The sequence below is a fragment of the Rhinolophus hipposideros genome (genome assembly GCF_964194185.1).
Source record: "Rhinolophus hipposideros genome assembly, chromosome: 19".
NCBI lineage: Eukaryota > Metazoa > Chordata > Mammalia > Chiroptera > Rhinolophidae > Rhinolophus > Rhinolophus hipposideros.
This window is the reverse complement of record NC_138065.1, coordinates 12,629,410-12,641,695: the sequence shown is the minus strand read 5'-3', so window position 1 is coordinate 12,641,695 and position 12,286 is coordinate 12,629,410. Positions and strand designations below refer to the sequence as shown.

The 12,286-nt window shown below is 45.1% G+C and overlaps 1 protein-coding gene across 1 annotated transcript; it reads right to left on the bottom strand.

The window, feature by feature from the left end:
- Window positions 1-1,401: 1,401 nt before the first annotated feature.
- LOC308487445 (pepsin B) lies at window positions 1,402-9,427 on the bottom strand (the record flags this gene model as incomplete). The annotated part of the gene is made up of 9 exons (XM_081025684.1): window positions 1,402-1,554; window positions 1,775-1,873; window positions 2,747-2,894; window positions 4,088-4,210; window positions 5,699-5,898; window positions 6,809-6,927; window positions 7,439-7,556; window positions 8,727-8,883; window positions 9,372-9,427. The coding sequence occupies 9 exons, from the start codon at window positions 9,425-9,427 to the stop codon at window positions 1,402-1,404; spliced, it is 1,173 nt and encodes a 390-aa protein (XP_080881810.1).
- Window positions 9,428-12,286: the final 2,859 nt, after the last annotated feature.

Here is a 12,286-nt window from a genome sequence, read left to right as displayed (position 1 = left end):
AGAGAGCCTTCCGCTTATGTGTATGGGGTCTTGTAGGCAGCTTACTCTCTGACTGGAGACACTCTTAATGAGAGAATGGTTGACATTTACCCATGAGACTCTGGAGGTTGTCCCCACCACCACCACCATCACCACCCAAAACTGTCAATTGCATCACGTTTTTGAAAACAAAAATGGGATCTTCCAAATGAGGTTGACTCTTCCTATTCTGACCTCAGTAGGAAGGTAATGCTCCTAAAAAGTTCCTGAACTGAGGCTAATTTCAATTAGTCTTTGAAGCTACTTTCCTTTTTAAGTCCCTCTGGCAATTCTGGATTTTCCCTTACTCACTGCCCTCAGCTATGTGGCTTCAGAGGGACACAGGCCAGGGCACTGTAGGGGATTCCAGTTTAGAAGTAAGAGTAGGGAAAGGGAAACAGGAGATTAGAGCAATGAAGCCAATTATTTTTGGCAGATAAAAAGTACTGCTGAGGAAAAGGAAGGCATGTTGATTTTGGTCAAGGTGGCTTAACTTTTCATTCCCCTCTTCTCCAGAGCCACTCATTCCATATTGTATACTTCAATTCAGGGTAGGGAGATGGGTCCCCACACTAGCATTGAGTTTCCAGTCCACCCTCCATACTTTCTATCCCTTCTTACTTCCTTATCACCTTCCAACTCTTTCTCTCTAAATACTCTTTCCTATCTTTGTGACTGACTCTCTCTCTCTCTCTCTCCCTCTCTCCTCCTGCCTCCCCCCCCCCCCCGCCCCGGTCCTACAATTTTCTATCACAGAAGAGTTATGTGCTAGTTAAGTGAATATATGAGGCAGCCTGAAAGTACCAGAATGGAGTAAAAGGGACTGTGAAAATTCCCAATATTCGAGTTCATTAAAACTATGCTGTTCCCCTCCATAAAAAAACCTGTTTTGTGATCAGACTTTGGGCTTCGGAGCACCTGTTTGAAATGCTAAGGTTTCTTTTTTCTTCTCTAACTTTCTTAAGTCAGGATTGCTCTGGTTCGTGTTCTTTTCTAAGAACAGAGAGGAAAAATCATTAGAGGAGAGAGTGCTGGGAGGGGTGATAACTTCCAGCCAGAGTTCCTCAGGCAGATACCACCACATCCTTACCATCTGTGCTGCAGATCCCTGCTTAGACACCTCCTCTCCTGGCTTCTGTCCCATTGATCAACAGATCCCCTAAAATAGCCCTTGCTAAGTTTCAATTTGGAATAAACTACTAAAAGCAGAACACACACAAAGATATTTTGGAAGGAACTTCAAAGACGTTTGTAGTTTCCTGATTTATTAGTAAAGCTTGTGAGCAGAGGGGGTCAAGATAGTTGAAAATGCTGCTGTCAGCCCACAGAAACATTAGGGCAAGCCCACAGTTCTGCAGGGATGGTGGAGACAGCTGCCTCTCATTAGGCAGAGTAGGCAAAACCCACCCTGTTGTTGACCATGTCGTAGACAGAGTAATATTCCTTGAGGAAGACATCTCCCAGAATCCAAAGGGGCTGCCCACTGGGGGAGGGCAGGTAAGTGGCTTCAATTCCAAGCCTGCAGTAGCCATTGTTCTAAAGAGACAAAGGACATGAGGATACAACCAATTGCACTTTAGACATCTTTCCCCACAGGAATTTCCCCCGCCATATATTCCATGACACCCGTGGGGATCTCTGAACTCAGCCCTGCCCCCAGGGATTCCCCATGGCTGCCCAGATGTGAGCTGGGACACAGAACAGCGGTCGGGCCCAGCCAATGACATTTGCCGGGATCCTGGGAGTGAATACGTACGTTGAGGACATAGGCAGAGGGAGGCAAAGGGAACTGAGACCCGCTGATGATGAAGGTGATGGTGGGCATGTTCTGTACGGAGTTACAGTTGACCACAAACTGGGAGAGAGAAGACGCAGAGTTGCAGAGTGCAGGGGACCAGGACCCAGACAAAGGGCCCACGCCCTGCCCCCTTTTCCTGTGGGACTCTCTTCTTGACCTTCCAACAGAGTCTCTTTCAGGCAATGGAAGGCAAAGCCTGATTCCCAGGACACCACTGAACAGGCCCTCGTGCTTCTTGAGTGTTCTTAAACACATCTCCGCTCTTAGACTTTGGTTGTATGGATATGGCCGTAAGGAGTTAGGTTCCTTCCAGAACACAATTTCTAACCTCAGAAAGTACAAATTACAGAGAAAAAGCTTGGGCACACAGCTGTAGAAGCATACTCTCACACACTCTTATATCCACCTTTATGTACACATGTCCATGTACACACACACACCGCCCTGAGGAACCATGAGTTAGTCTGGGTCCAGATTCTTAAATGCAAGGAGAAGCAAACTACAGATGAATGTACAAAGAGGAGCCGGTGTGGGGACAGGAGGCTACTCAGAGTAAAACCCAAATGTGTGTTCCTAGCGAAGAAAGAAATCCCAGTGGAATGGAGAAATGTATTATGCCCTGCTTCTGTCTCATGCAGTCAAATGACACTGGTCAGACCAAGCTGAAATGTGCTTCTAGAACCAGCAGCTCCGCCTGCCAGCCATTCAGCTCACACAACCTATGGAGTTGGTATTGCTCCCTGCCTTTACCCTTCTTTGCACTGAGGGTTCATGCCTGAGATCCATGCCGTGTCCCCACCTGACCTGTCCTCCAGGGGCTCAGGTCCCCACCCAGCCCTTCTTCCTCCCTCTCATGAGCTCATTACACTCAGGCTCCTGTGTGGAGGCTTCCTGGATGTGCAGAGAAACCCTTGGCTTCTGGGTACTCACATCACCATTCTGAGCCTGCTGGGCTCCTGTTGCCTGCAGGAAAGAGCCCATGTACTGCTGGGGAACAGCCAGCAGGAAGGTCCCTGTATCCACGATGGCCTGGCAGCCCTGGGAGCACCAGCCAGTGGCCTGGTTACCAATGGCAAACCTGAGGGCGACACCAGTACAAAGAGAGTCAGGTACGTCTGCTGCAAACATGATACATGTCCACCCCTCATCCCTCCAACCCAGCAGCTCGGCCATGCTGCCTCTTCCAGGAAGCCAGGTCACCACCCCATGACACATGTGCCCATGTAATGCTTCTGTGCCTTTTTGATTATTGGAGTAATAGCCCCGGTCTTGGCCTGGCAATCCCTCCAGTTCTGGCTGAAAGCTCTTGGAAGGCAGGAACTGTATCTTCTTTTTTTAAATCTACCTGTATGGGGCCCAGCACATAGTACCAAACACAGTCAGGGCTTGGAGTCAATTAATAGATACCTCTTGAGCACCTACCCTGTGCAAAACACTCTTATGGGGATTACGGTGCTATAAGGAGGAGGTAAATTGTACTTACTGTTTTTAAGGAGCTAATTTTAATGAAAAGACAACAGAGTACGCTGAGCCGTGACTAACTAAGGAGAGCCAGGGCACATCAGGGGACGTAATCAACAGAAAAGAAGCAAGAAAGTCATGGCAAGGAGCAAGGGCTTGGCGAAATCTATGCTTCAGATCAAGAAGTAGTGAGAAGGCTGTACTGATAGGCAGAGCCTAGTTTTCGTGTGGTCCAAAGGCGTTTATCTTTCATTTACTTGTGATGAAGATTCTTGAGCACTTTGAGTGTAGAAGTAATTGATTTGTCATCATAGATTTGGGGATCAGATACGCTTATGCTCAGATTTTGAAATTTGTGAAATGCGTGATTTTGGATAAGTTGCTTAACCTCTGAACCTTGATTTCTTTATCTATAGAATGAAATATACTGCTGACCTCTTTAGAGTGTTGTGGAAATTATATGCCATAATATATGTAAAATATTCAGCATAGTATCTGGCACATAGAAAACACCAATGACAGCTATTACTTTTACTGATGATAGAAGTGGTAAAGAGTATGCCAATTGGGATAAAGAATTAAGACATGGATTCACAGAGTCTAGGAATGGACCTATCTGCTGGCATGACAAGACTCAGTGACCCCAAAATGTTCAGTCAAAAGTTAGATGCCAGAGTCTACTGAGCTCCAGGACCATCTCAGCCTGAGGGTTTGGTGATTCTTTAAGAAATTCATGCCATGACAGGAACAGGAAATATTGTCACACTGGAGGAATATCCGTAATCCATAGGAAGGGTCCTCTTTACTTACTCCTGAATGGCAATCTGCCAGTACATTTCCTGGGTGACAGGGGCCCAGACGATCTGACCGGAATACAGTTGGGTGTCCACACCTCCCAGGATGAGCTCTCCACCATACTGATGGGTTGGTTGGCTGGGAGGAAATGGAAATGAGCATGAGCTTCCATAACACAAATGAGTGAGGCGTTCCTCTCTTGTCTCTCCCCTTCCCACCCTCCCTCAGACACAGAGGTACCGCAGAATGTGGGGGTGCTGTCCTTTGAGATGCTCTGCAGTCTCCACCTGGCTCAAGGTACAATGGAAAGGAAATTCTCAGAGAAACACCCAAAGTATCAGAGCATTGGAAACACAGACTATGTCTGTAAAGAAGAAGACAGAATTGGAAACCAGGCACCTGAAAACAATGAAAGTATCATAGAGAAACCCTCCCTGGGGCAAAGTGAGAATAAGGAGGAACCCCTCTGAGAGTACCTGGAATGGGGCCTGACAGAGCTCTCAAGTGGGCTATGATGGGGACAATCCTGTCATGGTCAAGTTGGTAACTAGATAATGTCAACAGGATTTAGGCCTCTTGTGCTCACTGCCCTGGGCCTACAAGTCAGAGAAGAAAGCCTTGTGGACTTCTGGTAGCTTGAGGATCATGTGTTTAGAAAAGAAGAATCAGGGAGTAAAGTTTACTGTGAAAGTTCAAGGCCACGTAGAGTAGGAAAAGCACTGGGTTTCTGATCAAGACATTTGTGTTTGAGTCTTAGCTTCACACCTACCCGTGGGTGACATTGTTCAATATTCACAACCTATTTGAGCTTCCATTTCCTCACTGGCAAAATGAGGCTAATAACAGGGTTTTTGAAATGTCATTTGAAGTATTTGCTACAAGAACATTTTATAAAGCCAAAGGTATTATTATAATTATCATTTCATTGTTGTTCTCTTCACCAGTAAATGGTCATGTGGTTTGTTCTATAGCTCTACAGTGGTACAAATCTAACACGATAATCTCCAGATTTACTAAACAAATATTGAGAGGTTATTGCTTTTTTTTAAAGAAAGTTATGATATTACTTATGGCCATAATTCAAAATTCTTGGTGCGGCTGGATGGCTCAGTTGGTTAGAACGCGAGCTCTGCACAACAGGGTTTGATTCCCACATGGGCCAATGAGCTGCACCCTCCACAACTAGATTGAAGACAACGAGCTGCCGCTGAGCTTCCAGAGGGGCGTCCGGATGGCTCAGTTGGTTAGAGCACGAGCTCTCAACAACAAGGTTGCCAGTTCAATTCCCACATGGGATGGTGGGTTGCGCCCCCTGCAACTAAAGTTTGAAAACAGTGACTGGACTTGGAGCTGAGCTGCGCCCTCCACAACTAGATTGGAGAACAACTTGGAGCTGATGGGCCCTAGAGAAACACACTGTTCCCCAATATTCCCCAATAAAATTTTTTTAAAAACTTCCCCAAATAACATGATTACAAATGTTCAGAAATATACGGGTTGTATATAGCAAGTGATAGTCATTGTGTTGGAAGGGTTTGCAAGCTGGGCCCTGCCTGATATTGAATAGTTGAAAGTGCCCCCACAGAGCCTCGTTGGCTGAGTTCTTCCCAGGACACGGCTTTTTACCGAGAGAAGTAGAAGCTGAAGATGGGTTCGGTGAGCTGGCCCTGCTGCAGCATTCCCTGCATGACTGTCGGTGCGTTCCCCACCGCCATGTTGGGGTAGGCCATTCCCAGGATTCCATCAAAGTCTGAATAGTAGAAGGGGTTGTTGGGCTCATTCTCACTCAGGCCAAACTCCTGGTTATTGACGACAATGTTCTGGACCTGGGACGAGCAGACAGAAGAACTTAACAATTCATGTGGACAAATCCTTCCCAGACTTCGGTGCCCAGAATCTGGAATCTAGAACTTTCCTGGGGAAAGAAAGTGGGCTTCTTTTATGCTGAGTTCAATCATGGGTGTGGGTGTGGAAAGGGCAACAGTGTCACTCAATCATGTGTGTTTTTTGGGGAAAAAGAGTGTGAGTGTTGGGGAAGCAGAGGTGACTGTTCTTTGGAGTTGTGGTCTCCACTTCTGTGGACAGTGAAAGGACAGTGATTGGTTTTATACTGAACAATCCATGTGCAAGAATAATAGAGAAACTGGACTGTAGATGTAAAGAAATAAGAAAATAGTGAAAGGCCAGGTCTTCAATTATCCAAAGTGAAATTGTGTGGAAGAGGAAGCAGATTTAATCTATGTGGTTCCAGAGGGCAGCGGTAAAACCAGGGAGCAAAGTCACAAGAAAACACAATAACTTGAAGACAACATGAAGAGCTTTCTTCAGTCAGGACTGCTGTGGAAGAACTTCCTGTTTTGGGAGGAAGGTTGAATTGGATGGCCTTTGACGTCCTTTCCAGCTCTCAGCTCCCGGGAAGGTTGTACCTAATTAGTAATCATGATTTCTCTCACAGCTTAAGGCTCTAGAACAGGGGTGTCCAAACTGCGGCCCGGCGGCCAACTGCGGCCCATGATCCATTGTTAATTGGCCCGCAGCAAATTCCAAAAATATATTTAGTTTACTTAAATAAACCAGGTGAGGCAATACGTACTTCACCTTGAGTGAGTGGCCCGGCTGTTTGTGTATTTTACCACATATGGCCCTTGGTGAAAAATGTTGAAAAAAGTTTGGACACCACTGTTGTAGAACATGGGAGCCCAATCGCAGACCCTCAGAAGCTACAGCATTACTCACAGTCACGGTGTCGTATCCCAACACCACACTCAGGCTGCCACTCCCGTAGGACAGTGTGTAGGTTTGCCCATTGTTTCTGAAGGTGGAGGACAGGCTGGGGTTGAACCTGTTGTGATTGGCTGTGGAAAGAATGGAATATTAGCGTCATTCACTGCTTCCCCAAATACTTGGAGGCCACGTACCCTCAATGACCTGGGATCAGCAGACCAAGTCTGAGACAAGACTCAGTCTCAGATCCTTTGTAATATAGACAAATTGTGTTAGCCCCCCAAAAGTGTGTCCCCTTGAATAATAAACATTCCCTGAATTCCTTTGAATCCACCATTCCCTGAAATGGGATCACCTCAAAAGTGCCAGGAATTCTTGCCCATAAGAGAGAGCTGAGGTAAAGGGACAATGCAGAAAGAAATGGAAGTCTTAGTCTATTTCTTCTGTCTCTTTCCAGAACTGTCAGCACTTCTGAAATGCAGAGTGAGGGCAAGATTTCCAGATATTCCTAACCTAAGGAGGATGAGACATGAATATGTACCAAGAACTCTGGAGTTAGCATTATAAGCCTGTGCTCCATGCTGACTCTGCCCCTCCTTCTGCTCCCATCCAGGGGGTGGGTGGAGATAGTGCTATACTCACCACAGGCCTGGCTCTGGCAGTAGGTGGAGGGTACCCACAGGTTGGAGGAGCCGGTGTCAAAGAGGACCAGGAAATTTTGGGGTGGAGTCCCAATGCTGATCTCCCCAAAATAGAAAGCCTGCAAAGAAAGGTTTGGCACCCTCATTAAGGAGCCTTGGGAAAGAAGTTGACCCACTGGAGACACATTTTGCCAGAATCATTTCTTTAGGAGAATAAGAGGCTTCTCCCACAATCTTTCTACCCCACGTGGAGCTAGCTTCTCTCAATATTTTACTTTTTGTTTTCTCCCTAATTGTTAGCCTTTGGCCAGCCGAGACTTAATCTTGCAAATATGTTTTCTACTTTGCAATAAGGTGATACCTCTATAGATGCAGTATCATGCTATGAGGGGACACCCCAAGGTTGGAGAAGCAATGACTTTTTTCTCTTCTCCAAGTATCCATCCACCCTCCCACATCTCTCTCTCTCTCTCGCTCTCTCTCTCTCTCTCTTTCTCTCTCTCTAACCCCCTCCTCCCCCCCCACACACACTTCTCCCTTCTCTTCCAGTGTTAGATACTTCCACCACCATTCTCCTCCCTCCTGGCCACATACTGGAAAGGGGTCTAGGAAGTCTAGGATGAGAGGCAGCATGAAAAGCAAGAAGAAAATTTCACTAAGGGATAGTTTAAGTTCTAAGGGAACTTGGGCCAGTCATGTCACTTTCCTGCCTCTAGTTCCTCCATTTAATAAAATGTGAGAGTTGAAATAGGAGATCCCTAAAGTGGCTTCCAGCTCTGACACTTTATGTAGCATCTCACTAATGACAGTCCACAGGACACCAGTATGTTGACATGCCCTGAGCAGACATTGTAGCCTCAAGAACATTCAAATCGTTACGCTGGGCACCTGCATATCTTTCCAAAAAGGGGAGGTATATAGTGTCCGGAGCCATTAGAAATTTTGCCTAGTGGCCTTACGTGTATTTTCCTTTCTTCCCCTGGAGCTCGTTGCTAGGGCTTCTTTTGGATCTCTCAATTGACTTGACCATTCCCACTATGAGTCTCTTAGCCATATAAATGGGGTTTTAGACAAATGGGCCAGCAATGAGAAGAAAGGAAGAAGGAAAGGGAATGACTATCCTATTAGATGGTAGTAACTCATAATTTATTCGGATATTTTCCATAGGAAGGTGAGACTTAGGTTCAGTCACTCGTCCAAAATCAGAGTGAATGAGGGGTACAAATGAGTATTTAAAAATGGTTATTAGCCCAGGGTTATGGACCCAGCCCCACCCGTGTTTCACTCACATCCAAGTAGTTGGTGATGGGTTCATAAGCCACGGCATCATTGTTGAAATGATACTTGGCAGCTGGATCACCCTTTGGGTAGTTCCTCAGGAATGCCTCCAGTATGCCCTGCTCCTCCATCGCCTGGCGGATAGACTTGCCTTTTCTCAGAACGAGTCTGCAGAAAATCGGGGAAACGAACAGAATGAGTTTCACTTAGCCGCATTAAAGCAAGTTCTCCAATGAGGTCACCTGGAGTTCTCAATCCTCTTCGGTACTCTAAAGAAGAGCCTCTTACAGGAAATCCTCCAGATTTTAGCAAGTTCTGACCTCTGCCGTCATCCTAGGAGTTCCAGCATGGAAACACAGTATACCACATAATTGGGTTCTTGTCCTTATATGTTGTTTCCAGAGAATACATGTCTGTTTCTTCCCCGTCCCTCCTGTGAGCTTGAGGCAGGGATTGTGCATCCTTCCTTCTTAGCCGACAAAACACCCAACTCACCCTTGTACACACACACGGATGCACACAGACCATCCATTTCAAGTCTTGTTCCCCAGTGGATGTTCAGTTCATGATACCAAGAGATAATCTGCCTGCCTCTCCAAGCTTGTCGTGCTGCCTTAGGGCTGGAATTCACCGTGAAGCTGAATCCCAGTACACACCTTTCCACAGCCTCTGAGAGGTGTAGACAAACGAAGACCAAGACCAGGATCTTCATGGTGCTGGTTTCCAACGGCTCACCAACACTCAGGACACAGTGGCAGACCCAAGTGTTGGGACACGCAGAGGGTGGCTGGGTCCCTCTCTTATACCCTGATCTCCCTGCCCTTCACCTCTCTAGGCACGTGGGCTTTTCTACCTTTGTAAAAGCTTGTGCCCCTACACATTCATGGATTCTGTTTGTTTTTCCCTTTGGCAAGCATCAAGGACTTTAATATCTACTCTGTGGTCAATTTAAAAAAGCAATTAATGGCTTTGCTGATGGAATCTGAAGATTAGCGTGTGATAACAAATGTAAAGTATACTGGGGACAAAAGATTCTGGTGCCTGTGTCTACTGAAAAATGGGTGCTGGCAACTTCTACTAGAACAATGGAGCAATTTGTTCTTTAGCTCCAAAGGGCATGTGCTTTTTTGAGACTTACAGTCTATCTCTACTGCTTCTCCTTTTCTTCCCTCGTCCTCTGATCAGTCTTACCTTGAGTATCTACTCTGTGCACACCTCTGTACTCAGCTCTGGGAGTGCAAGGGTTGTTAAGAAATGGTCCTTAGATGCAAATGTCTGCATTCCCGCTGGAATGACTGACACATAATCAAACTACCAGGCGATGTGATCACTGTAGGCATTTAAATGTGTGTTGAATGAATGAGAGGGATAATAACAGTATTCATGAAGCAGGGAGTGATAGCTTCTGTTGGGATGGAAAAGGCTCCACAGAAGAGGTAACATTTGAGTGAGGATCTTGCAGGATGTGAGATGAGGAAAGAAGGGAAGTGGAAAAGCCATCACAGAGAAGAAAAGCTTGATCAGTGGCACAAAGGAGTGAAATTGTGTGATGCGTTCAGAGAACATTGTGACTAACAAGACCAGAAGAGTAGTTCTCGACATGGTTCCTTGTCAGCCAAGACACATCCAAAGCACCTGCACTCGATCTGCACAAGTCTCATCATGCTAATTGCAGCTTTGACAATTATTTTCTACTCAAGAAACCATATGAAATGGGAAGGACTGTAATACTAAACTAGGAATGCTCTTGGGTCTACAATACTGTATTAACCCTTTTGCTGTGATGGTCGGATATATCCCAATGAATATTTCCATCTGCCAACTGTGGATGGAAACTTCCAGAAAGGAAGTTTAGGAAAGCAGATGTACATTTTTCTAGATGTTTGTGTTTTTCAAGAATGAATAACAAAAGGAAATTTTTATACGTAAAAATAATGTCATTTATATACAAAGCAGCTCAAATTGTTATTAAATGCATAAAAGAGTCAAAAAATCAACTTTTTGTTTTTTGTGGATATATGACACATTTTGGGGGGGAAACTTGAAAGCAATTAACACAGCAAAAAAGTTAAAGCAGAACGTATTTAGTACCTGCAGTATTTGAACTATGATTCTACCAAATTACTAATGGCATGCCTCCTAACTAATTACAACACACCGTGGATTGAACTACTGGCATACAGTACTCAGAATCTACATGGGCATAAACAGATTGTAAGATAGACCTTAGATATCACGCAAAGCAGCATTGGCTTTATTCTGTAAGCAGTAAGGAGCCAGTAAAGTTTTTTAAATCCAGCAAATGACACACTGACTACCTTCTATATATCATTAATACTAGTTTTCTAGATTGTAGCATTTTTAGAAGCATTCATGAAAAAGGCCAGTTACCAAAATGATTCCCTAAGGAAAGTTGTAGCTGGCACGAGAGAACTTACTTGAACTTTGCCGTGAATCCACCCTTGAAGCCATTGAGCTGCGCATGAAGCCAAAGAAGTTTCCAATTTCATGTGTATGATGTAATGTTTCTTCATAGAAATGAATTCTTAAAGAAAAACTTAAGAACGGTAGAGGATATGTTTATAGTGATAGCTCTCACTTACTGAACACCGACTTTGAACCAGGCACAAATTTCGTGTAATCGTTGCTAATCTAACGCCCCTTAATAAAAGGCAGAGCTGGGACCTCAAGTCTGGTTTCTCTGCACTCAACCTCTATCTAACCAGAGCCTCCCCTCTAAGCCTGCTGTGTGCAAACTCTCTTTACTTCAATGTGCATGAAAGTATCAACTTTAACAATAATGACCAAGAGATTTACATTAGATTTCATGTTTTGTTGGAAAATATTCTAATTGCTTCTCATACTCTTAGTTCTCTTCCTGGTCACATGAAAAATGCAACCCTGTGTGCTGCTGCCCCCTGGTGGCAATATTCCTAACTTACAAAAACAGTTCGGAACATTGAAAGGACTCTTTCATGGGACGCTTCAAAATTCATTTTAGAAAGTGACAAAAGCACATAGCATCTGCTCCCCGGCTCACTTCCCGACGTGTAGGCACCTTGTGCCTGTTCATTAGTCGTGCCTGTTTGAGCCTGCGCCCTGCCCGTTTCCCCCCATGTCAATCACCTCACCTGCAATTCCTAAGATTTCTCCTGTCCCTCATCTGTGCCTCTGGCCTCGGGCCTCTTGTCAATCCCTTACCACTCTAGACACTTTCTTCTTCATTTATTAACTGACATCCCACTGTGAGGAAAAGCTGCCTCTTCCTCCCCATCTGTTTATTCAATGATGCATTAATAGCATATGGACTCATGCTATTTACTTTGTTCTACTGGTTATAAACCCATTATTATCATTATTTTGTTGCTCAAATTGTCCCAATTTTGGCCACTGGGAACTCCTCCAAGGTGGCTTTTGTTTCCCTCGGACATGGACCCATCACTTTTGAGTATTTCCGTACTTTCTGGAAACATCAGCTATTCTAGTCTTTTCTTGTACTTTCCCCGTTCCAGCACAAGAATCAGCCATTTCTTCAAAGATCCCCAGTTCCTTTTCTTGGAGAACAAAATTT